We start from the raw sequence: 27,694 nt of genomic DNA on the forward strand, positions 1-27,694 counted from the left end.
TAGCTGGTCACCTTGTTCATATTTTGATAAGCTAATTAGTCAATAAAAGTTGCCTTTGGGCCAGATAAGAAATACTTTCCCTTTCAAAGTGTATATTCTCAGAAGCTTCCAAACTTCCTGGAATTTCTAAAAAGAATTATAGGTTTCAGAGCAGTGATTTTACCCAAATTTTGTTAGTAGGCTTGTCATTTGGAATTCTAAGATTAACTATTTGACAGGCAATCTCTGCAGTTGGATAGCATGTTGCTAGTCTCAGGGATTGTCTTTGAGCAAGGTGCAAGATTTTTAGTTTGGTGGTTTGGACATGTATTCATTGTATTTTTCCTGGACTATGTAAATGACTTAGAGTTATTTAAAAGATCATGGTGAGTCAGAGCACTATTGTATTTCACCACAATTGCCCTTTTATAAGTAACTCTTCCTGTCAGTTCATCAGTACAAATTCTTTCTGCCTAAGGTATCTTATGTCACAGTTACTATTATAATCTGGGATCCAAAACAGCTTTGTATAAAACACTTTATAATTTTTGCTATTTGAGGTCTTCTAAATAATATTTTTTTCAAAAATTAATTCAATTTAAGCTGAAAATCCAAAGAATATTAAATTTGCTTAAATTCATTTTTCTCCTTTTAATATTTTGTTTTCCTCTTTAGAGAAAGATGGCTTCCCCTCAGGAACACCAGCAGTAAGTTGATGCTATTTTTATCTAGTTCTTCAAATTGTTAACATATTTTTGTTACTTTTTATTAAATTGTCAATTTCTAATTTCTGTTTTAAAACAAACATAGAACATGAGGTTTTGTGGGACCACATAAATAAGGGGCTAAGAAGTCATTAGTCATTTTTCAGTTGCCTGTTATGTGCTAGTACTTAGAACTAGGGATAGAAAGAAAGACAAAAGCTATTCCCTTTTCCTTCAAGACTCTCACACAATCTAATGGGGGCAGTGTATATAATTTTTGGCATCTTGATAAAGCACGAGAAATAATTTTAAATCCTTAGAATTTAATATCATGGATTAAGAACTGGAAGAAATCTTTGAGTTTATCACATTTAATCTCCCTCATTTTACAGATGAGGAAATAAGACAGAGAAAGGTGAAGAGATTTAAACTAGAGTCATATATTATTTTCTGTCAGAGGCAGGACTTACTTGAACTCTGGTCTTCTTAGTTTTAACTCTTTATCCATTATATCACACTGCATAATTGATTAACAAATGTTAAGTACAAGTCATTCTAGTTATGTTCTTTACTGAAATTAGGTATAGGAAAGCCTAATGTTAACAAGTTTTGTACATCTCACAAATATATTTTAATATTTTCATTATTTATATACTTAAGTTATTAATAGTCATCTTTTAAAATGTATCTACCATCTACAAATTACTCAAATGGTTCTTAATTAAGTTAGATAGGACCTACAAGAACCATTGCTTTTAAAGGCCACGGTAGATAGTGATCATTTGAATGGATACTTGCTAAAAAGTTGGTTCTCTAAAGTGTTCTATGTCCTTAATGTTTCTATTCTATTTGCTTAATAAATTGTCCCAATAAATTACACAGCTTTCATTGACCCAATTAAAATTATGAATTCTAAGTTACTGAGTCTAGAATAAATTAGAGGGCCTCTCTATAACAGGGTATACAACTTTGTAGTGGTAGACACCCAGCATTGACAGGATATCTGCATTCTAATCCATGCTTTTTACCAGCTATTGGTATGAAACAAGTCATTTAATCTTTCCAGATCTGTTTCCTCATCTATAAAATTGTGAAATTACACTAAGCTCACTGTATAATTTTGTGATTCTAAATGTTTTTATGACTCTTAATGAGGTTTTTATTATATTAAAATGACTACTTTAATTAAGAAGACATTTTCCCAAGCTTCGTTTCTTTCATCTTATTTTCCCCTCATTTGTTTTAACCTAGCTGAATGCAAAAGGCTCAGAAACTTCAGCAGCAGTAACAGAAGAAGATGATGATGAAGAGGAGACTGCGCCACCTGTCATTGCTCCTAGACCGGATCATACAAAATCAGTAAGAGTGTTATTTGTGAACTTAGTGAGGTTCTCTTGGCTTATATGAGAAAGAAGATAGTGGTTTTTTGCTTGTGGAAATCTTCCAACAACTGGTAATAATTCTAAAAGCTAATAGACTTTAACAAAATAATTTTGTACACTGAAGTCAATCTAGAAAATGACCTGTATTTGAAAACTACCTCTAGAAAAATGACTGTTTATTAAGAAATGATCAGGCCTTGAGGGTAGCTGGGTGACTTAGTGGACCTAGAGACAGAAGGTTCTGGGTTCAAATTTGGCCTCAGATACTTCCTAGCTGCATGACTCTGGGTAAGTCACTTAACCCCCATTGCTCCCTTACTTTTCTTCTGCCTTGGAACCAATACACAGTGTGATTAAGACAGACTGTAAGGTTTAATTAAAAAAAAAAAGTTAACAGGTTTCTTTAAATCTTTGTATAGTTTCTGCATTGGAAAATTCACCCTTTCCATGTTTTAGCAAGCACCTTTTTTGATAACTCCCTAATTTATATTTCTAGTCATCACTTTCTACCCAGTTTCTTCTTACATCTTCATCTTGGCTGTTCTGCCAGAACTTCTGCCTAACCATTTTTTGGCTGTCCTACCAATCTTATCCGCTCTTTAAAATTTACCATAATATCTAGGTTAAAAGCAATTACTAGATCCTTCAGCCTTTCTCTGGATGAGCTTACTTTGGGTGTTTCCAAAGCCTTGAGTTCAGTAGAGAGAGATGAGATCCTTAATGAAAATGAACTCCTTGAGCGAGTGTGGAAGAGTAAATGCCCCAGAATAGAATGAAGGGTTTTGTTGCTATAGACTGTGTGCAATTTTGTTGGTAATCCTAGTAAGTGGTAGCATTAGTAGGGATGGTTTTTATTTACTGGTTGGATAAATCCTGAGCTAGTTGGTTAAACTCATGGATGATGACTATTTGAAATTAATGTGATACAAAATCACATATATCTTTTATAGAAGCTTGCTATTTTTAGCAAAGAATAGCATTTTGTGGTGGTAATATTACATTTTTTGTCATTCTTATTTCCAATGTACCTTTCAAAAATAAGGTCTTTCTGGTTTTCATTCTTTTAGGTGCAATATAAGTTTAGTTTTAAAATGAGGGCTTTACTTTATTTACGTGGATCTGCTATACTCTAAAATGGATTGTTGAATATACTTCATTGTATAACATAATTTGAGATCTTCATTATTTCATGTGAGATTTGTAGTTAGAGATAAATGAATGCTGAAAATATTAACCTCAATTTTTAAAACTAAAAGTAACCATGGGTGATTTTAGTGTTGGTTAAAAGCAGAATTATATCACGTTTTGGAAGCTTGAATAGTAAATTTTATTTCTCCATAGATTTACACACGGTCTGTAATTGACCCTATTCCTGCACCAGCTGGTGATTCTAACGTTGATAGTGCTGCCAAATCTTCAGACAAACAGAAAAAGAAGACTAAGATGACAGATGAGGAAATTATGGAGAAACTAAGTAAGTTTAACTGTCTGAAAATTTTCTTAAAATGTTGTAATATTTTGTTACAATTTTTTATGCTATATTATACTGAAGCTGAATTCAGACTATTCATAAACCATGTCTTAAGGATAGATTAATTTGTAGATTTACGGCTCAGTGGATAAAGTGTTGGGCTTTAAGTCAGGAAGACTTATCTTTGTGAGTTCAAATTCTGACCTCAGATACTTATTATCTCTGTGATGCTGGGCCAGTTTTTTACTTACTCAGTTTCTTCAGCTGTAAAATGGTCATAGTATAAAAGTATCTATTTCCCAGGCTTGAAAAGATCTAATGGAATAACATTTGTCAAGTACTTAGCTTAGTTCCCAGCTCATTATTATTAATTAAAAATTAAAGGAGCAAAATTACCATTAATATTTATTTTTGATAATATTTTAATGAACTTGCACTTTTTTAAAATAGGAACTATAGTCAGCATAGGTGATCCGAAGAAAAAATATACCAGATATGAAAAAATTGGGCAGGGGTGAGTATTCAAGAAGATTTTTACCAAAATGTACAGTGTAATTTAGCTTGTTTTGTTGCTTATCATCATGCTCTTAATTAAAAGTAATGCCTTTTTGGATTAGTGTAAACTAGAAATTAGATGAAGCACATTTAAAATGGTGTTGGGTTTCTGTACTAGTTTAGTGAGTGATTTTGCATCATTATTTCTACCTCAATTCTATTTTCTTTTTGTTTCTTGAGTGTGGGTTAGTACTTGGTGAGTATAGGTGAAAAAAGGAAATGCTGCTATTTGATCATCAATAAGAATGCAAGACAATGGAAAAGAAATAGCAACTTGTGTTGTAGTTGTGCTTGGAGAATTTTTCTGGGAAGATGTAGTCAGGTTTGCTGTGAGTGTGAAAATATAACAGTAGTTAATTAAGACTAATTAGATGTAGCCATTGTCTACCAGGGTTATCTGATCACAGTATGATGATGATGAAAAAGCTTGGGGTTGTAATAGGGTGGCTTGGAATCCTGGCTGACTTGAGGAATGAAATCTGGGCAATAAATGCCATATTTTATACAATAAAAATTTAAGAGAAAATTGCACATCAGAATTCTGTTCATTTTTTTTTATCAAGAGTAAGAAAATAACTTTTAGGAACTTTTATTGGGTAAATAAAGCAAAATTAGATGTGGTAGAAATTTATCTTCATTACCATGCTATGAATATGATGACTTTAGTGCTGGTTTGTAGTGAATTCTTGGAATGCTACTGGCTTAAAGGGCAAGTCCTCTTGAGTTCTAAGCTTTGCTTGCTGTTAGTATCTTTATTTTCCTCCATTCATTTGTTAGATATGTACTGATTGCCCACTATAGCATAATGCTTTTCCTGTCCGTGTCTCTAGGTAGGAAAGGCATATAGAATTTTTGAGAATCACTTTTTCACCATATTTTTAAATCAGAACATGCTATTTTAAAATTTTGTTTATAAATAAATGAAGATTTGGAATTTTAAGGAGCAATTATATTGGAAAGATAATCTGCCCATTTCCTTTTCTTTTTGAAAAATCTTTTAAGGACAAAAGCCCTAAGCCTTTATGGAAAACCTCTATATCTTTTTAAAAATACATCCTTTCATTTCATCCTTTTTTCAGTTGTATTATATACCTTTGTTGGCTATTTTTTAGCCTTTCGTTTTAATTATGAAAGGCATGTAAGAGAGATTGTAGTAGGTACAGCTTTGGAGTTGGGAATATTGATTTCAAGTCCTGCTTCTGACATAAACTAGGTTTGTAACAGTAGGCAAGTCACTTAACCTTTTCAGGGCCCTGATAGATCTTCTTAAAAGTCTTAAGTTAAAATTGCATTGCTGATGCAAGTGGGGGTTTCCTCTCCTATAGTTCTCTACACCAGTGAAATCACAAGGAGTTAAAAAATTGTAATGATTGTAGTGTTTTAGAAACTCCAAATTTGGTCATGTCTTTTATTTTTGCAGAGCTTCCGGTACAGTATTCACTGCTACAGATGTGGCACTGGGACAGGAGGTAGGTACTTTTTAATCCTTTTATATATTGGACTAAATATATGAGGAAAGCTATTGATAAGAAAATTGTTCTTTTCTAGTGATATCAGTTGGAATGAGTTGAATTATATATGTTTGTAGTTAAGGAATTATTACTTTGATAAGAAAACATGTTTGAAAAAGTAAATTTATATTCCTTATGTGGGGGGGAGAGGTCTGTTATTAGCAGGACCTTATAATGAATAAATCAACTTGAAACTAATAAAATTTCTATTTGGGTTTAGCATTGTGCTAAGTAGTATAGGTAAATACACAAGAATTATAAACTATAATAATCTCTGTTTATAATAAATGAATTAATTTCTAAAAAATTTAATGATTACTAATGGCCAAGCACTGTGCTTAGCCTTGGAGTTACTAATAAAAAGCAAGACAGACCCTGCTCACAAGGAACTTACATTCTAAAAGAGAAGATAGTACATATAGAGAACAAGGTCTAGGGAGGGATATTTTCATCTGTGGAAGGCTGCCATAGTTGTGAGTGGAGCCATAAAGGGAAAGAGACTGACACTTTCTTTTCAGGGGTAATGGAAGCATTGATTGATATGACTATTTCTAGTCATATCAATCAAAAAAGCTGTTGAGGGAGGAAGGTGGTGGAAGGTGGTACAAGTTTAGTGGTGAGGTGGCTGGTAATAAGATGGTTGGGTAGTAGAGTTAATTATATCTGGGAACTGCTTGAAAAAATGGGCCCTAGGAGACATTTACCCATTAGAACAGTGGAGGGCCCATAATGGGGAGAGATGGGATTGTCTTGGGCTTACTAAAGGGCCACATAGCTCCTCTATACATATGAACTGGCCCCCTTCTAGTCCTTTGTTTGACTGAACTCTGCCATGTTGCTCTTGCAGCCTGAACAAATTTCTGCAGTTTTGATTTCTGAGACACTGAGGGTTGGGTGGGGTTAGAATATGAGTTGAATTCTGGTTCAAGGGGATGGATCAATTTGGGGCAGTGGTAAGGGGAGCGAGGTTGAGTGAGCATGTTCAGGCTTAAGGATTAGCCTTCTTTCTATATGGTTAGTTCAATAGTTTAAGATTTTTACCTTGTTGAAGCACCATTCTATGGAGACAACTGAAATTACCTTTATCTTTGATTTAGAGGTCTGATGATCAAAACATTATCTAGGCCTTTATCTCAGTCATATAATCTGGAAGTTCCCCTTACTCTTTACTCCCTGAATAAAATAGAAATATCAGACATTCAAGGTTCTCTAAAATCCACCTTCACTCTACTTTATAGCCTTATCCCAGACTGCATCTGTTTACATATTTTTATGTTCTGCTCAAACTAGACTATTCTTGATCCTGTTTTTCCCAGTCTCCAATGTTTTTACTCGAACAGATCCTTTTCCAGGAAGAGATGTCTCCCTACCCTTCACTCTTGCCTAATCATCTTTTGAAGTCCCTCAAGACTCACTTTGGGTGCTATCCTCCATAAGCATTCCCTCTTTCTCCTTGTGGAAGTTATCTTTCTCTCCTTAAATTTCTAATAGTATTTCGCCATAATCTTGCCCCTTATATCACAGTTTATTTGTATGTGACTCTCCTACCCCTTCTCCCCAATTAGATTACAAGGTATTTGAGAATGAAGTATGTATTGTATCTATCTTTGAATTCCTAATACCATTGTAGTCCTTTTGGCATTATAAGGGCTTAATAAGTGCTAATATTGGTTTCTGGTTGTGTTGTAAGACAGTAAGGTACAGACTATAAATGTAATAGGAATTCAGAGAAGGGAAGTATTATGGAAGAGGTAGGAGAAGATTGGATTTGGACAGGATTTATAGAAGCAGAAAGGGTAGGGAAGACCATTTCAAATGAGAACACAAATAAAAATATGGAGCAGAAAAATATAGAATAGAAGGTAGTGTTATGGAATATTGGAAGTAGTATTGAATAACTGAACTTAAATTAATTTTAAGTATTACATTTTTTTAAAATGTACATGTTGAATGCTAACTTTCTTTGTCAGAGAAAGAAGAGATGAGATAGAAATGGCTGTCAATGTGATATGTCAGATTCTTGTCATACTTGTTGAAACTTTATCATTTCTATTCTACAGAGATTCTTGAAGGAGATATTCAGGTTTTGTGCCAGCTCAGACATAACCTTTACTCCATGAGGATGATAGACATATTAAAGCAGCTGTCAGGATTTGTGATCTGCATTAATAAGTGTATAGTGTTGTAGGTTTTAGAGTTGGAATTAAACTTGTCTTCAGAAGCAAAATATGACTGAAAGAATGTCCTTTTTATCTCCCTTTTAAATACAAGAGAAAACAACTAATTCTAAAACATTGGGAAAATGTTTTTAATTTTTATTTATAATAATTCTTTAAATTTAACTGGAACTGGGGATGGCTAGGTAGTACAGTGGATAGAGCACCAGGCCTGAAGTTGGGAGGATCTGAATTCATATCTTGCCTCAGACTTTCTAGCTGTATGACCTTGTGCAAGTTAGTTCCCCCCACTTGTCTATCCCTGTCACATAGCTAGTAAATTTTAAATTAGAATTAAAATTGTCTTTAGTTTTTTTTGTCTCAAACCCCATACTTAAATAACTATGCTACATTTCCTCTCAATCCATTCTTAGTCCCTACAAGTTTGATTTCTGTATTCTAGAAGGTAAAAGCTATTGGTTCTTATCATGAATACATGTAGTGAGTGAATTGACTCTTTGGATTAGAATTAGGAAGTAATCTTACTCTTCAAATAACATAATTCAGTGCTATATGCTGAGGTTGGCTCTGTATGATGCTAACTCTCCTAACTTTAAAAAGATAGGAAATAAACATTTTTTTTTAATTCTGTTCCATCAATACAGGTTGCCATCAAACAGATAAATTTGCAGAAACAGCCTAAGAAGGAATTAATCATTAATGAAATTCTTGTAATGAAAGAATTAAAGAACCCCAACATAGTTAATTTCTTAGATAGGTAAGTATGGATTTTTCAGAAAGGATGGGGAGAGAATGTGATGTTTTAAGCCTAGCGGTATTTCTTATATTATGCAAATAATTAGACATAAAACTACATATGGTCTTCTTTATGAAAGACTAATGTAATCTATTTTTTTTTCCTTTTTGATCTGGGACAGGTGATTTTCCCAACTTTGGATTTAAACCTTTAGTTCATATTTCAAAATTTATATGATCATTATTATTATTTGGCAAATAATATTCTTTTGTATGTTAATGCTTATATCTGGCACTGTGGGGAGTTAGATATCCCATAAAGAGGAATTTTCTAGTGCCAAAACATTCCTTTAATATTTTTTGATAAAAATATTTCTGTGATATATTTTGATAAATTAGGGATACCATTATGACCATCAGTTATTATTTGTACTATGTTGTGATATAGTGTTGTTTCTATTTCTTCCTTTGCTTTCAAGCTAGCAGCTATCACTTTTTTCAGGGGATACCAGAGCTTACTGGCCTTCCTTGTTTTGATGTGATTATTTAACTAATGAAGGTTTTTAGAACTATATATTTAATGAGCCTCTAAGTTTTGGATAATGGTCTAGGGTATAAGGGAGAGAAAGGGAGTTTTTATTAAAAGGTTGGACTGGATTATTTAAGGATAGGGGTGCCAGGAAATGTAATTAATTCCAAGAGATTTATTTAGCAATTTATTTACAAAATGTAGAAAGAGTGAAGTAGGAAATCAGAGAGAGGATAGGGTAAGATATCTAGGCTAAGTTCTAAATATTTTGCTCCAACTCATGGCTCAGCCCAGGCAGGGGAGTTTAGTCCTTAGCCAGAGAGGCCTCGGCTTTTGAGTTGAGGACCTAGGGATGCAGGGAGCCTCTCTCAAGAGGATAAGTCTCTCCTGAGCCTAGGCTCTTCAGAAAATCCAGGAAAAGAGTCAGCTCTTTTCACTCACCATGTGTCAGTCCAAAGAGAGAGATTTAAGAACATTCTTACCAGGAAAGGTCTCAGGTCCAGACAGCAGATTCTTCATCAACCTCCAACTCCAACTCAGAACTCCAGAAGAAGCCAAGTTCTCCCAGGAAGTTGTAACTCCCTTTTAAAGACACTTTCTTTTGCATCACTTCCTGTGCCTTCTTCCACTTTTTATATATACCAATTACAGTTGAAGCTTTGCTTAGGACTGCCCAGGGGACAGTCAGTTTGATTCTGATTTGTCACCCACTATTGCACATGTGGGTCACAGACCTTCCCCTACTCAATGATTAAGTGGAATGTTTACAATTTTGGAGATTAAATCTAAAAATGGGCAGGGGAGTTAATTTAATCTTCACAATCAACGGAGAGTTAATTAATTTCATTTTCACAATCAGGGGAGAGTTAATTTTAATCTTTACAATGGCCTCATAAAATAAAGTGGAAGTATAATTCAGTGTGACTTTAAAAATATTACATTTAAAATTTTTATTATGAACTTATTAATAAATAACCATTATGAACATTTGAACACACAAAGTAGAACAGAGAGAAAGATTTATGCATGGAACTGAATTTCTAGAATATAAAGGTTTTTTTTTAAAGTATATATTTGTAGGGGAGGGTTATTTTCAAAGGGTTGGACTTGATTATTTAAGAGTGTGGTTGCCAGGAATTTAATTAATTCCAAAGAGAGTTTATTTGTAATTTATTTACAAAATGGAGAAAGAATGAAGCAAGAAATCAGAGAGAGGATAAAGTAAGATATCTAGCCTGAGCACTAAGTAATTTACTCCCGGCCCCACCAGGCAGGGAGAATTAGTTTCAGCCAGCCTCGGCAAAGCTGAGAAAGCGGGAAGCCTCTCTCAATAGTAGGTCTTTCCTGAGGCCAGTCTCTTCAGAGAAAAACCAGCAGTTGAGTCAACTGTTCACTCACCACGTGTCAGTCCAGTCAGCAGATTCTTTATCAGCCTCACCAGGAAAAACTGGGTCTCAGTTCCAGTCAGGAGATCCTTCTGCCCCTCTTCACAAGCCTCAACTTGAAAGCATGAACAATTCCTCCAATCTCCACTTCCAAAAAATGAAGAACTGTATCTCACAGGAAGTAATGGCTCCTTTTCAAGCCGCTTCTTTTGCATCACTTCCTGTGTCTTCCCCTAATTTTACATCTACCAATCACAGTTGATGCTTTTTTTTAGGACTTCCCAGAAGGCAGTCAGTGGATTCTGATTCGACATCCACTATCACACACGTGGGTCACAGACCTTCCACTTAATGATTAAGTAGGATGTTTACACTTTTGGTGATTACATCTAAAAATAGCCAGATCTCCTACTCAATTAATTTTAAGTACTGTGTTCTAAAAATGGGTAGGCTTTATAATTTAATCTTCATAATCAGGGGATAGTTAAGTATTTTCATTGTTATTGTCAGGGCAGAGTTAATTTTAATCTTCACAATATATAAGGAAGCTAGGTGGTACAGTGGATACAGCACTAGACCTAGAAAGGAGTCTGGATTCAACTGTGACCTCAGACACTTCTAACTTTATAAACCTGGGAAAGTCATTTAACCCCAACTAAACCTTACCATTCTTCTGCCTTGGAACTGATAATTAGTATTGATTCTAGATAGAAAGTAAAGATTGTTTTAAAAAGTACATAGAAAAAATTTAATACTATAATAACAAAATTGGCTTGCCCATTACCTACTAAACTTCCTGCTATTGCTTTCTGTGTATTTAAAAATGTTGTGTGGATGTTTTTGTTTTACATCCCTATAATTTCTCATTATTCTCATCTTACCCCCCTCCCCAAAACCAACCAATCAACCAACCAACCAGCTCTCCCTTATAGCAAGCAAATATAGTCAAACAAAATAAATTCACACTTTAGCTTTGTTGGACATTATGTCTCTCATTTGCTCATCACCTCATCACTCTCTGCAAAAAAATGGGAAGCGTGCTTCATCGTCAGTGTTGTGGCATTGTGATTGGTCATTGCATTGTTCAGAGTTCTTTTGAAATTGATTTCCTTTATAGTATTATAGTCATTATATAAGTTGTTCTCCTGGTTCTGTTTATTTCCCTCTATTGGCTGACTCAAATATTTCCATATTTCTCTGAATCTTCCCTTTTCATAATTTCTTACATTACAGTAATCTACTATATTAATACACCATAATTTTTGAGCCATTCACCAATTGATGGACTTGTTGAGTTATTTCCTACAATAAAAAATACTATGCTAAATATTTTTGGTCCATATGGGTCCTTTCTTTCATTGACCTCTTTGGAGTATGTGACTATCAGCAGTATTCCTAAATATAAAAATATGCACATTTTAGTAACATTTTGGTTGTAGTTCCAAATTGCTTTCCAGAATGACAGGTTTTAATTTATATCACCACCCCAAGAGTGCATTAATATGCCTGTTTTTCCACAACCCTTCCAATAGTTATCTTCCTCTTTTGTTAGTCTAATGAGGATAACATAGAGCTTCAGAGTTGTTATAATTGGCATTGCTCTTATTAATGAAATTGGAACTTTATGGGTTTCTAATAGCTTGTCTTTCTATTTTATAACTTGCCCATTGAAATCTCTGCATCATTTATCTCTTGGAGAATGTCTCTTCTCATGCATTTGTGACAATTCTGATGTGCTTTTTGAATGCTTTGCTACAATCATTTCATTGACTGTCTAGTTTACTGATTCTTGATGGGTAAGTGGAATGTTTGCAATCGTTTTTATTTTTCATATTGCTTATTTCAGTAAAGGAATGCTAAAATAAGTGTAAGTTCAATGGGTATGAGTTCCTCTTCTATGGAAATTACTATTTAGATGATTCTTAGTGATGTCAGAAGAACTAAAATTAACTGCAAACAAAATACTTGAGTAAAAATTGTTATGATTCTAATAGAAAAGAATGTTTATTGTTTCTTCTACTTTTAGTTATCTTGTAGGGGATGAATTATTTGTGGTTATGGAGTACCTTGCTGGAGGGTCTCTTACTGATGTTGTAACAGAAACCTGCATGGATGAAGCACAGATTGCTGCTGTGTGTAGAGAGGTGGGTCTTGTGTTTTCTCTTTGGTGGAATGGGTAGATGAGGGTGCAGGAAGGAAAGTTTGGGCATATGTTTTAATAATGTCATTGATTATGTTCCTAGGAAATGGATGATATTAGGAAAGTTTTCTTAGTGAAAAAAACTTTAAAAGTTATCTCCAAGTGAGTTTATATGTGAGCTCTCAAATTTGGAGTAATCTGGGAGTTTACACATGCTGATATTTCATGGTAAAATCTGGACAACTGAAGAACTCGGGCTACAAGCCAGAAAATCCACTATGTAGTTACAAGTCTCTGCTTTTAGCTTTATTAACCACATAGAGTGGTTTACAACTTCACTGTGATGATGATGATGATGATGATGATGATGATGATGATGATATAGAACTTTAGACAGATCCCTTGGTGTTAGCATCCCACCTCTACTCTTCTGCTAACTCCCCCCCCCCCCCCCCCCCCGCTTCCATTCCCCCTTTTTTTTACCTTAAAAGAGAATAAATTTCTTTCTTTGGTCTAACTTTTTTTTTTACAGGCTTGGCATAGCTCAGCAATTCTCACACTTTTTGGTGTCAGGATCCCTTTAAATTTCTAAAAAATTGTGAAGACTTTGTGAATTGCCTTAGTTTATGTTGTTTATATCTATTAATATTTACTATATTAAAAATTTAAACATTTCTAGTATTATTTTGAAAATAGCTTTAACCTCAAAGACTCCCTGAAAGGAAAATGGGGACCCCTAGGGTCCCTTGATAACATTTTGAAAAACACTAATAGAGAGTAAATAGAATACCTGACTGGTTGTCAGTGATACTCATAATAGTCTCCCTATCCTGGTGCCTCAAGAGGCATTCATTCCAAGGGCCAGATTTTTGAAGGTGAATTTTTGTTGTCTGTTGTTATTTTGCTTTGCAGCTAAAATGATGAACAGAAAATTGCATTGTCATATTAAAGTGCCTAAGTGGGTTACAAACTATTTGACCACTAGTAAGAATGAACATATGATCTTTTGTTTTCTTGGGGTTTTTTTTTTTAAGTTGGGGGAGAAATCCTTTGACAATTTGGCTTTTGGAATGTTGATTGGGTTACAATTTTAGGACAAATTCTTTGGTTGTTGACTGAGAATTGGAAGTAATTTGTACTGAGAAAATATGAATGAGTGCTCTATCACCAAAAGCAAAGGCCTTCTTATTTTTGGAAGTAGACAGAATCTCTAGGAAAAAATCTTTTATCAGTCTGTACATGGAAATTTTGATTTTCACTAATATTTTTCTGTTCTGGGGTAAGAAGAAAAGAAGAAATAGTTTTGGAAGTTCATAGGATAATAAATTTAGAATTGGAAAGAATCTTAAGGGTTCATCTAGTCCAGGTATCTTTTACTGATGAAGAAATTGAAGCTCACATTGGTTAAAGGACTTGCCCAGAGTCACAGAATTAGGAGGCAGAGAATGCAGGTCCTCCAACTCCAAAGATTTGTGTTCCAGATGCACCACACTGCCTTTTTTATATAGATCACTTTTCCTTAAACCAAAGTAGAAGGTATGTGTGTAACTTCTTTTATTAGTATTAATTAATCCTTAAATTTTATTCTATTCAGAAAACTCCCAAAATCCAATGTGTTATCTATCACTTGTGTTCTGTGAATGGATTAGAGGATATAGGACTAAAAGTTTGAACATTAATTGCTCTTGTTACTTTGATAAATGGGATAAAGCAGTGGGAAGGTAATATGTTGAGCAGCTCAACTGATTTTTCCAGTTGAGTAACAGATAGCCTTGGGGATCATATATAATACCACATGACTGAGAAAAAGACAAAGAAACCTAACAATTTTCTTACTAGGTGGTTTAGAATTTGAAGTCTCTATCTGCATTAGAAAATATTCAAACAGGAAATTCTAAAATTTCAGAATACTTTTCTATTTAGGGAAAAAGAAGTTATATTTGCCCAAGTGTAAGACAGAAAGAAAATTTAAAAAAAAGAGAAGGCTAAATATGTTGTTTATTTAATGTCTTCCTCCAACCCCACTCACATAAAGCACATTGTTTTAGCTTAAAGCATCCATTTATCCAACAGTTTTTCTAGTTACGTGATTGCATCTTTCCCATTAACAAATTCATTAAGCCCGAGACTGTATTATCTAAAATTATCTTTCTGAGCACCTGGAATAGTGTTATGTATACAGTTTTGTTATTGCTGTTTAGTTGTTTTTCAATTGTGTCCAACTCCTTATGACCTCATTTGGGATTTTCTTGGCCAAGATACCAGAGTGGTTTGCTATTTCCTTCTCCAGCTCATTTTATATATGAGAAAACCAACGCAAATAGGGTGAAGTAACTTACTCAGGGTCACACAGCTAGTAAAGGTGCCTGCATCCAGATTCGAATTCAGGAAGAGCAATCTTCCTGACTTCAGGCCTGGCATTCAGTCCACTGTGTCACCTTGCTGTCCCTGTGTATACAGTAAGCACTTTATAAGTATCAAATAAATAAATATGCTTATCCCAAGATTTTCCTTCTATAATCTTTGTAAGAGTACCGTTAATAGTTTTAAATACTTGCAAGATGTTAAGAAACATGTTTGGATAACCTTCCATAGAAAAGGAAAAAGAAAACTTAACCTTTGTAATTTATGTAAATAGCTATATAGAACCAAGATACTCCAATTTTTTTATGTTTAGGTACTCTGATGTGCAGTTAGTGAACTTGTAAATTCAAATGAACAGACCACATTCATTTTTTTAAGCCCTTACCTTCTATCCTTGAATCAATACTGTGTATTGGTTCCAAGGCAGAAGAGTGGTGAGGGCTAAGCAATGGGAGTTAAGTGACTTTGCCCAGGGTCACACAGCTGGAAAGTGTCTGAGGCCAGATTTGATGCCAAGCCCTTCCCACTCCAGGCTTGGCATTCTATCCATTGAGCTACCTAGCTGTCCCAAACTTATTCTTAAAAAAAAAAAAGTGTGTAGTTTTAAAGTTAAATACAATTAACCAACATTGACTAGCACTTCTGACTAATAGGAGAGAGATATGTTTCATCATCTGGCCTCTGGAGCCAATATCAGTCAGGAAACAGACCTAGAGAGAGGTGAAGTGACTTATCCAGGATCAAATTTCTAAAGTAGAACTTGAGCACAGTTCTTTCTCACTCTAAAGTGCAATACTCCATCCACTATATCATGCTGCATCTGATTGCATTTAATCTGAGTTGGCACGCTGTTTAATGTTGCCTCCATTTATTTGTGATAAGTAATGCATATTATCTTAGTTCTCCTTTGTTTTTTTCTAAACCACTATATGTTTCCAAAAATTCTTTTATCTTTTTTTACAGTTCAATAGGTTACACTAATAATACTACAGTTTGTTCAGCTGTTTTTTCCCTAATCAAGGGGTCTTCAATTTGTTTCCAGATTGTTGTTGTTTTTTTGCTACATGTTGATTTTTTACTGATGAAACAATGATAGAATTTTAGAAAGAGAATAATCCTTAGAAATGATTTAGTTCAATTCCATTTGGAAATTGTGTACAAATATGGACAAATTTTCTTAGTATCACAGAATGAGTCACTGAATAGTGGATATCCCACATGTAGAACTAGAAGGGCCCCAAAAGGTCATCTAGTTCTAGTGGTGTCAAAAGAACCCAGAAAGAAGCCGCCACCCTATATATGAGGATACCTGTAGACTATATATTGACTTCATTTTAAACTGCAATATTATCTATATTTTGTGTATTTTTATTTATCTTGCTCAGTATTTCCTAGTGAATTTTTAACCTGTTGTGAGTCACATTGGTGTTTGACCCTTCTGCTCTAGTGTGACTCCTGGCATTCTAAAGAACCTTTGATTCAGAGAGGTCAAGGGATTGACCTGAGGCCTGACAGGTAAAGTGTTCAGCTAAGAGGCAGAATTTAAACCTGAGTCCTGAGATTGTAGCTCTCTCATGCTTAAGTATCACAAAAGACGTTAAAAATTAGGAGAGTTCTTTGAGTTACTTCATAACTTGGCATTTAAAGTGTCTTGTTCAGTCATGGTCTTCATAAGGAAGCAGGAACAAATGGTATCCTCCATGTTCAGTGGCACATTACTTTGGTCTCAGTTCTTCATCTCTAAAATGTTAGTGAGATAAACTAGGTGACTACTTGCCCCTTCCAGCTTTAACTGTATAAGCCTGAGATTCTAAATTGACATCGTTTCACTTTGTATTTCAGAAAATATTCAGCAAATAGCCATTGCTTTCTTTTAAATTTGTTGTATTGTATGGTTCTTTAGTTTAAAAAAATTAAGTCAAATGATGATATCATAGTGAGCTTTCTGTGTAAGTGTGGTGTGTATGCTAGTGGGTTTGTCTTTTATTAATGTTACCAGCAATGTGTCTTCTATAGGATGCCATTAAAGCCTACTGTGTATGAGAAGCAATTGCTTTTTCCCAACCTTTGTTTTCTATGTGGATGTTTTTTCTCTTACACAGTGTTTACAAGCTCTGGAATTTCTACATGCCAATCAGGTGATTCACAGAGACATCAAAAGTGACAATGTGCTTTTGGGAATGGAAGGATCAGTGAAACTCAGTGAGTAAAAAATGGTATTTTTCTGTTCAAGGTTCTGCTACTTTTAAAGAAGCAGCTACTGTTTTTTCTTTTGTTGTTGGTTTATGTGTGTTGTCTATATATACATACACATAAAAGCTGGTGTCTTATATGGGGAAGAATCTTTCTTAGATTCTCCCAAAAGGGAATTGAATTATCAATGTTAAGTAATATAGTAGGCATGGTTATCTCTCTATAGATTTCTGAAAACTTTTTGAATCCTTAGAAACTAGATTGTACTGGCTTTGGAAAACTTATTGTAATTTTCAGAGTGAATGTTTATACTTTGGAAATTGGCAAGTGCCACAGATATGGACCTGATTTATTGTTTTCTTGATGGTCTAAACCTAAGAAGGTGATAGAGAAAATGTTAGTGCACATTAAACTTTAAAAAGTGTTTCATATTTTCAGAGAGCCACTTAGACAGTGGCCACCATATCTCTGTCTAGTAGTTTCTGTAACATATGACATAAATCTCCTGCCTCAGGATTATAGGGTCATAGATAAATATTTTAACATATATTTAAAAATTTATAAAAATAGATTTCAACTTAAAAGTTATCATAGAAGAGATCTAGTTCAGTCCCTTCATTATAAAAAAAAGAAAACAGAGTAGTTGACCAGAGAAGGTAATTTATTCATCTCAAGTCATACAGGTATTAAGAGGCAGAGTGTAATTGAAAATTTTATGCTGTCCAATTTTTCAGTTTTCTTTTAAAAATATATCTAGAACAATAGTCTTTTATACCCAGACTTCCTATAGCATAATTCCCTTAAGGAGAAAGAGAATCATCCTTTCCTCTATCCTTTCTCTCTCTCAAACAGTGCTTTGAGGTGTAAAGTAGTTTGAATGTTATTCCTCACTTTCCATATGAGAAAACTGAAATTAGGTTAAATGTCTTAACCTTCGTCACTCAATTAAAAAGAACTTTTCATATCCACAACACAAAACATAGGTCTCCATGTCTTCTCTGAGAAAACTGTTGTTTTTTTTAACCTTTGAAAAAAGTGATAAATTTAATAGGGGTTTAGAATGTTATAAATAGTAAACCTTTTTTTTTCCATATTTCCAAGCTGTCACAGTTTTTAAGCCACTGAGTCTCAGACATTAACTCCAAACTATTGTTTTTGTTATATAGCCGACTTTGGTTTCTGTGCTCAGATCACACCAGAGCAGAGCAAAAGGAGTACCATGGTTGGGACCCCTTACTGGATGGCACCAGAAGTGGTCACACGTAAAGCTTATGGGCCTAAAGTGGACATTTGGTCTCTGGGAATTATGGCAATTGAGATGGTAGAAGGAGAACCCCCATACCTTAATGAGAATCCTCTGAGGGTAAGTAAGCAGAGTTGAATTTTATTCCTGGCAACACAGCAATTCACCAGGACTATTTTATACCAAAAACCAAGAGGCAGTAGGATTATAGTTACATGTCTTACATGATTTCAAAGTATTTTGTACATATTTTCTCAGATTCTTAAAACAGCCCTGTGGGGAGCTAGATGCTATTGTTACCCCCATTTTATACATGAGGAAATTAAATCTAAAAGAAACTTAAAGTGAATAGGTGATGGCATGCACAGCCAGAAAGTGTCTGGGGCAGTATTCAGAGGCAAAACTTTCTTTACTCCAAGTATAGAGCTCTGTTCACTAACATCCTACTGCCTCTCCAGTTTGAATCCATAGTTACTAGTTTGAATCCAGTTTAAGTAAAAGTATTGAAGTGTTTGGGTGAGAGTTCTTAAATGTTTGAATCTTTAAATTGTTTCATTCTTTAAATGCCCCTCTCATTTGATACTAATTGCCATTTCAGGATCTCTAGACCTTTTAGAACAAAGTAGTTGTTCATTTTGTGCTTTTCCTTAACAGTGATTTTCAAAAGTCGAGAGACTGATGTTGACATCTACTAATTTAAAAAATAAAACTATCATATGCGTGTCAAAGTTGGGCCTCCTTTGTTTCTGGATTTTAGTCATGCTTCCTAATTTTCTTACTGATTAGCACTTTATAGTAATTTGAGTTATATGTAAACATCAGATACTATTTAGAAGATTTCAATGAGAAAGTTCCAAGCTTATGAAGGAATCATCATAACCTTTTTTTTTTTTTAAGAACTACCTGTATGGATGCAGAATTTTAGAGATGAAAGGATTATTTTTTTTTCCAGAAGGAAACCAACTCCTTCCTTCAGAGGTTCATGACCTGCCCTAAGGTGTTCTTTCAAGTACATGATCTAAAACAGAACTAATAGATGAATGTGAAATCTTAAGTTATTATCAAATGGGCAGAGCCACAATAAGCTTTCTCTGATGATATTTAGGAGCAATATCTGTGATAAATTGAAGGATCCATGAGGTGGAGATGCTATACCATCTTCCTAAAGAAAATTTCAGAGCTAAGAATTGTGACAATGTTGTTTTGTTTTCAGGCCTTGTATCTAATAGCAACAAATGGAACTCCTGAACTACAGAATCCAGAGAAACTCTCCCCCATATTTCGAGATTTTTTAAATCGGTGTTTGGAGATGGATGTAGAAAAAAGGGGTTCAGCTAAAGAATTGTTACAGGTAAGTTTGTTTAATTGGGAATGTACCAGAATGTCTTGGCTTTTGGAATCAGAAATAAAATTTTAACCATTCAAAAGTTTGTTTACTAAAGAACAACTAAAATGCTATAGGTGTTCAATATTAAGGTTTCATCTGCTGTAAAATTGGATTTTTACATATTCTTAGTACCTTTGCCTGATCACTGCTTGCACTAAATATATATGTTGAAATGAAGAACTTGTGGATGTTGGAAAAACAGAAAATACTCATTTAGATTTTTACAGAAGTCATAATTCTCTACCTCATCTTAGTTAGTAGATCATCTTTGAGTGCTTGAGGGAAAAAAAGGCCATAGGTTTTCTCAGGTTCTAATAAACTGAGAAATCTTTGTATGTTTGCTGGCTAAGGAACAGCATAAGTAAACGCAAGAGTTACTTAGCACTTATATTTTTGGCCAGAACAATCCATAAATGTACAATGCTACAAAATATCTCCTAGTTCTAGCTCTCATCCTTCTTGCTTCTATGCTGGAGTTAATGGTAAAGAGAGTAGAGGTTGCTGAGAATTTTCTCTCCTTTCTGTTTCTGTAATCTTTACTTTAACAATTGGTATTCTAAATGTGAAATTTTTGTTTCATCTACAACCTTTTTGATATTCTGGATACAACAGAAAGACTGGAAGACACAAAGAAATAACTAAATGGAATGATGGTGGCTTACAGATCCTCCTCAGAGAGGAAAATAAAGAAATAGATCCAAGTTGGCTTCACTGTGCTTATAGAGGGAACAAGAAACAATTTTGTGTAATACCTAACTATTTTTGCTCATGATAAATCTAAGCAAATATACCATTATAAACACAATTGGATCTTATTAGTTCCAGAGGCTGATCTCATTAATTGCCATGTATTCATGTATTATTGCTATGAAGATGACTTCTAGATCCCTGTTACAAAAAGCTTCCTGATATGTCTCTCTGTCTCAGGTCTTTTCCTCCTTCTTCTGTCCACCCTCTATACACCTGCCAGAATGAGATTTTTAAAATAAAGTTTTGACTATGTCACATGCTGCTCTAAAAGCTCCAGTGACTCCCTATTGCTTCTAAGATCAAATACAGTTAGCCTTTCATAATTGGCCTCCAGCCTGCCTCTCCAGACATAACTGCCTTTTATTCACTGCATAGCCAGCGAAACTGGTCTACTTGCTGTTTTCACAGGTCACGTTCTTTCTTCTATCACTGTATCTTTGCACAGATTAATGCCTTAGCTAAATTCTGTCCTCACTTAGATTTCCTAGCTTCTTTCAAAGTTTAGTCCAAGTGACTTTTCACAATTAATGCTAGCAGGCAGTAGTTGTTACTATCTCTCATCCTCCCTCTAAATTATTTTATTTACTTTGTATATCCAAGGTGTCCTAGATGTCTTAGTGCACTCATATTTACTTTTGTGTATTCATTTTATTTCCTAATTAAGTGTAACCCTCCTGGAGACACAGATTCCTTTTTACCCTCATTTGTAGTCACTATACCTGGTACAGTGCAATGCACTTAATTAATGCTTGTGGACTGATGAAGAAATATTGGGGATTTTGGGGAAGAATTCCTCAAGAACTACTGTTAACACATACTTCATGCTTTGTGACTTCAGTACAAAAATGGGCAGAAAGAAAATAATGAAAGATGGTAGAACATATAGTTTAGGGTCAAGAAATAAGAGGCCAAATGCATACACTATTTACAATCCTCTTCTCATATATAAAGCATACTCTTCAAGAAAAGAGTCGAGAAGATGATAAAGGTCCCAAGTGCCTTTAAAAAGTGAAATTGACTATATTTTGTCATGAAGACTACTTTGGGAGATATGCTAGAGTAAAAACACTGACCATCAAAGTTTCTTAGAGAAGTTTAGTCAGTGCAAAATAGTCACCAAATTAATAGACTAAAAGAGCTTAAAATCCACCTTAGATATGTTAAGCAAAGATAGCTAGCAGCCAGGGGGTAGTATTGACTTATAGTAAAAACTCATTTTCACAGGAATATAGAGGAAGATGATAGAAGACTGTAGTTGTAGATAAGTTGTAGAGAAGACCCACAGAAGATCAAACCCACTGAAGATTAGAGCTCATTAAGTCTAGAGTGTCCAAAGAGTATTTTTAGATTAAACCAAAAAGAAGAGTCATGAAATGTCAGAGATCTAATAGAGTTTTTAAAGTGATGATTTTTTTTCATCGGTAACTAAAGTAAAACTACAATATTTGGACTCTTCTCAGCATTGGATATATTGTTGGGAAGTGGGAGTGAAGAAGATAAGAATTTGATTTGGCCAGATACACAAAAGAAGACTGGAAGTGAGACACTTTTAAAGGTTCCAAGGAATTGATTTTCATGTGGTCTCAAAAAAGAAATTCCAAAATGTATAATCATAATGTAAAAAGGACAAACTAAATTTCTTTCTGCTAGACATTACGCACTAATCAATGACTGTACCTCCATTTTTTCTTCCATATTTATTAAAAGAGAACAAGTAGGTTTTTATAGATGATTTTCTTTGGCATATCTCTTCAATTTACTCAACTGATTAAGAGGTGTTGGAAACAAACTTCTGTGAGTTTTACTTTTTGATTGAAAAAAATACCTGATAGAGTTGAATAAAATAAGAAGGCTTTCCTTCTGAACAAGTAGTTTCTCAAACATTCAAGTTGTTCATAACTGTACTTTTCAACAATCTGTGGAATTTTGGCATCAAATAAGTGATAAAAATAGAAACATAGTATCATTTAAGATCATCACTATTTTAGTGGAAGCTATCCTAAAGAAAAGTCCAAACAAAAGAAAGTGTCAAATATTAGTGGGGTCATGACTAAATTAGTTTATTCAGTGAAATTATAGCTGCTGTTTCAATCTCTTCCTGTTCAGTTGTATTATCTTAACTCCAATGATAAAGTGTTCAGATTTTTGGTTTCATCATGTTCTATAAAAGCAGTCTGTAGGGTTCATTTAGAAGAGTGGATTGCAAATTTATCATTCTATTTTTTTTTTTCTTCTGGCAGCATCCTTTCCTGAAACTGGCTAAACCTTTGTCTAGTTTGACACCGCTGATCATGGCAGCTAAAGAAGCAATGAAGAGTAACCGTTAATAGCATTACCATTTGTGGCCTCAGCTTTTTTTTTTTGGTCATTTTAAAAAAGAAATCTATATAATATATAAAATTGTTACTCTTTTTAGGGGTTGAAAAAAATGTCAGCACAATGAGGTGGTTTGGGGGAAACCAACCCACTCTCTGGAGACATCTAAAACAAAATTAAGAAAAAGAATTGTTACAACTCTCAAACCAACTCCTTTTTAGGGTCCAAGAAAAATTGTGGACTGAATCACTGGCCTTTCACCTTTCTGCCAACAGCCCAGCAGTGCCATTTATCAAGCTTGGGATTTGCATTTTATTTTATTTTTGCTGACTTTGCTGTAACAGATCCCATTCATTGTACCTCTTAGGGTATTTTCAATACTTGAATGGCAGATTCGAGCTTTCAGAGAAAGGCATTTGTTTGATCTGCTAGTCTTTTCTCCTATTTTCCCTTATCCTTCATGTTCCTTTACCTGCTCCTTTTGGATTGCTTTGAGAAATTTTTTCTCATGCCTAAATTAAAGCAAGTGTGATAGATATTATGTACCTCCTTACATTAAAACAGAGGCTTCCTGTGATTTAATTTTGTGTAGAAGCCAGGACCAGCTACTTAAAGCACTATCACATTCAATAACATTTTAGTTGTTAAAGACCATTTTGAGGAAGGGATGGAAAGTGATTTTTTTATTTTTGTTTTTTTACCTTGAGGGAGATTAAAAGAGCCTTTTTTAGAGATATCATGATGGTAATGTTTGGAGTGAAAATTAAAAGTATAGTAAGAAGGAGGAGGAGGAAGAGAAATTTTATGACTAAATCATTGAGGCAAAGGTAGAAGATCCTATTGACAATTAAGTCCCTGCAATTTTCATCTTTCTGTTCCTTTGGATTTATGTTGGCTACTGTTCAAAGTTATTTCCTACTCTGTATTTGGTTTCAGAAACCAAACAGTTTGTTCTTGCCCCAACTTGGATTCTACTGCTTCTGCTGGTGCCTCTTTTTTACTTTATCAAATAAGTTTGTGTATATATTTTAACTTCTGTTCATTTTTTTACCCCTAAAGGCAAATAATGCCATAACCATTGGATTTTCAGGATTTAAATTTTAAATATATATATATGTACATATATATATGCCATTTGAAATACACAAATAATTTGATTTATTTGGGAATATATCAAGTTAGAAAGTTGAGAAATTAGAAACTTGAAATATGTGAACTAAAACTTGGTACTTTTAGAAACAATTAGATTCTGTTTTATGAATGAAAAGAATAGAGAAAGCTTAAGCTTACAGAGATGAAGCTTGTTATAAGCTGGGGTTATAACCTTGAGTTATGAAAAGGTCCCAAACCTTCACCAATATTTTATGAGCTGGGATGACATAAATGAGTAATTCCACAAATACTGCTGCTAAAGGACTTGTGAATCATTTCAGTTACTGAGTTGCTATAGATTTAAATTAGAAGGTAATTTTAATGATGGGTTAGTTTGAATTCTTGTGAAGTTCTAAATTTTATGTACCAAGAAATTAGAAAAGGGAAGTAAATACAAGTGAAATGTATTTTGATGTCTGTAAGACATCCTTTCTGTTAAAAAGTTTTGACTCCTTGATTGGAATTTTAAAAAAAGTTTAATGTTCAGAATCATTCTTCACCTATCTGTTCATTATTAATAGGATCCTTTTCTTAGAAGCTGTGCTGTGTCATTTAAAATGCCAGGAACTTAGAAAAAAATTCATTTTTTTCTAGCAATTATTTGCTTCTACTCAACTTCATATTTACTTAGCCACACACCAATGATGCCAAATCATGAGTAAGAAGAATTAAGTGTTAGAGATACTTTCTGAAAAGTGGGAAAATAAGCATTTAAAAAAATATTACTCATTGTCAAAGGAAGCTGGTCTATGCTTAATTTTTTTTTTCTGTCTCTGTTAAGATATGACCATGATCAATAGAAATGATTACCAGAAACATTTTCACCAAATCATACAACAAAAATCTGTAACTAGAGCACTTAGTAGAATGGTCTCTGATTTCACTCTGTTTTGATTTTAATTTTTCTTGCCATGATTGGCTTTTCTGCAATGGTTTAATTATTTTCTTACTTTACAGCAACAAAATGCCTTATTCCCTTTGGAAAACTCTAGTGCCTCTTGAGTTTCAACTTTTTAACATTCTGCTTTGTAAGCAGTCATTAGGTTGATTAGTATAAAAAGATACTACCAGTGGATTAGAAAAACATAATGATCATTACTCAAGAAGGCAGTAATTTTGAGTATTGAATTTATAAGTAACTTCTATTTCTATACATGAGCCATACATGAGCATGTTCACTGGATTCAATGTCAGTGCCCCCATTTTCAAGCACGTGACTCAGTAAAGGGCTTTTTGGTTTATAGGAAGAGTTTGGAATTATATTTAATCTTGTTTTTATTGATGGTGCCCTACATGTCCATTGCTGGCAATGGACCTTGCATCATAAAAATCTGACTCCTGGGATATGGGATCTAAACCCCAGTCTGTTCTTTACAATTATTAGTAAGATAAACTAATCTATCATATATACTTTGGTTACTTCTGAAATTTGTAAATTTTTAAACAAAAGAATTTAAGAGCAATAAGGAATTGTGATTTATTCATTTTTAACAATTAAAATGTCCTTTTGATCTTGTTGAAAGAACACATTTCATTGAATCAAGAATCATTGGATCAAGATTTCTTTTTTAAACAATTGCCTTTTAAAATTATTTTTGTTTTCACTTTGGGTTGAAATGACTTCTTCAAATCCAGGAATTACCTTAATAGTTCAGCTCTATAAGGTATTATGTTTTAGTACTGTACTTAGCACTATAGTGAAAGCTGTGACTTCTGGTGGCCATTGGTTACCTGTCCCCATTCTCTGGTGTCACAAACTTTAGGAACAGATAAGGAAGCCATGGAAGCATTGAGATTGTTTCTCCTTAATGGCAATTGGTGAGCAAATAGAGTCACTGGGATTACATAAATTCCTCTGATCTTCCAAATCTGTCTATTAAGCTGCTTAAACTTAATGAACCCAACCACCAATCCAAAATTAACCTGTGCCTTTTAAGATAGTTTTTAAAAGTATTTTTGAGTGTTTCTTTTGAGGGACCCTTTAAGTGAACCTTTGAAGTTAATTGTGAATGCTGTGTCCTTGCTAGATATAATCTTAGTGCATCTCAGACAGTAGTGGAGGGAAGTGGGAGTAATAGGAAAATTGAGTGCTTAAAGAATTGATAACATTGTAGAAATCCCTAAATATCCAGTGAGCATCTCCATATTTCAGTGTCTAATCTTTTTAGGTTATAGTTACATCCAGATGAGTATTTACTGTGGATATTTTTGCAGTGCAATTTCATAGCTTTAATTTGAAGTTTAACAATATAAAAACCAGATGTCTAATGGAAAGTTTTAAAATCCATTGTCTTCCTGTCTCTGCCCTGTCCTTCTCCAAGTTTAACAAATTTTCAGAGTGTGTATATTCACTCAAGCAACAAGTATTTATTTAGCACCTACTAGAAGCAAGGTGCTAGATTTGATGTGCAGGGAATACAATATGGCAATATGTTCCCTGTCTTCAAGGAGCCTTGCCATCTAGTTGGGTCACTATACTAGTTTTTTCAGAGTAGAGAAGCAGTAAGAAATGTAATTAACCTAGCTTACTATTCTTAAATTTTAGTTCTGTAGTAAAAAGGTGAAATCAGACACAAATCTTGGGTAAAAAAATTGTCTTTTCTCTCTCCTTCCTTATTTTGGCAGATGGAAATGGAACTTAGGTGCAAGTAGCTATCTTATTTTTTATTGTCTTCAAATTTTATGTTGCCTTTTGTTTAATTTAATCCCTTATGTTATTTAATTGTTACTGCAACATTAACTACTGTATTTGATGTTCAATAACTTTGTTCTTTTCAGGGCTAGAAATAAAAATTTTTTTAAATGTTTGTTTATCCCCTTCCCGAATTTTTATCTTTTTGGACCAGAGTAGCTTAAAAGAATAAATGTTTAGATTTCTAATAGGTTGTGGAAGAGTGTGCTCAGTGTTTTTTAAAGCATGAATTCTTTTCTTACATATGCTAATAGTATGAATTTTGGCTAGATGTTCCAATCTGCTTGGGTTTCTGGAAACATGAGTAAGAAGCATAGGCTTCTTTTGTTCAGTATTGAGTTTGTAAAAAATTCTTGATATTTTTCTGTCTGTGAAGTCTAGGAAAAGAACTATTAATCTATCCATATTCTTAAATCAGATAGCTTCAGTAGACTTGGCTGCATCTTGGAAGCTTAAAAAGCAGCAGGACAAAGAACCTGATATAATTTATATGCCATTTCCCCCCTTTCCTTTAAAAAAGAAAAAAAACCTACATTACTCACCAACAATACTGTAGTGAGGACTAGCAATAGGGATTATGTGACTTGCCCAGGGTCACCCAGGTAGGAAGTATCTGAGGCCAGATTTTAACTCAGCATCTTAGATCTCCAGATGTGGCTCTTTTCACTGAGTCACCTAGCAGCTTCTCCTTTTTATACCAAATCAATAATATTTTCTATGTAGTAAGAATTCTTGGTAAGGAGCTTCCTCGACAAAGTTGATCCAGCACCATTTTTGCAATTCGTTAGCTTAGAGAGTTGCTCAGGAATATTCAAAGAATGATTTTCCCAGGGTCACACAAGCCTAGTGTCAAAGACAAGTCTGGAACCCAGGGCTTCCTGATTGAGGCCAGCTCTCTATATTCAACCTACACTGCTTTTCTCATGCCTCTCATGTACTATGTGAATAAATGAATCTTTAAAATTAAGACATTTTAAAACAAATTTCATTAAAGACTTTATTGGAGAAGTTGTAGATACTTTGACATCT

At 34.0% G+C, this 27,694-nt stretch overlaps 1 protein-coding gene across 2 annotated transcripts in view; it reads left to right on the plus strand.

Moving 5' to 3' along the window:
* Positions 1–27,694, plus strand: part of PAK2 (p21 (RAC1) activated kinase 2) — a 147,515-nt gene that overhangs the window by 81,808 nt on the left and 38,013 nt on the right. The window contains exons 5-15 of one of the 2 annotated variants that reach the window (XM_001364316.4): positions 655–686; positions 1,935–2,042; positions 3,407–3,539; positions 3,987–4,050; positions 5,512–5,560; positions 8,424–8,536; positions 12,455–12,572; positions 17,035–17,134; positions 18,292–18,488; positions 19,582–19,719; positions 22,746–26,853. In XM_001364316.4, coding sequence (XP_001364353.1) covers positions 655–686; positions 1,935–2,042; positions 3,407–3,539; positions 3,987–4,050; positions 5,512–5,560; positions 8,424–8,536; positions 12,455–12,572; positions 17,035–17,134; positions 18,292–18,488; positions 19,582–19,719; positions 22,746–22,832 — 1,139 coding nt within the window. In that variant the 3' untranslated portion in view covers positions 22,833–26,853. Of the gene's footprint in view, positions 1–654; positions 687–1,934; positions 2,043–3,406; positions 3,540–3,986; positions 4,051–5,511; positions 5,561–8,423; positions 8,537–12,454; positions 12,573–17,034; positions 17,135–18,291; positions 18,489–19,581; positions 19,720–22,745; positions 26,854–27,694 lie in introns of those variants that run through there. The other variant, XM_056793617.1, reaches the window with a different exon arrangement.

Source organism: Monodelphis domestica, chromosome 4, assembly GCF_027887165.1.
Source record: "Monodelphis domestica isolate mMonDom1 chromosome 4, mMonDom1.pri, whole genome shotgun sequence".
Lineage (NCBI taxonomy): Eukaryota > Metazoa > Chordata > Mammalia > Didelphimorphia > Didelphidae > Monodelphis > Monodelphis domestica.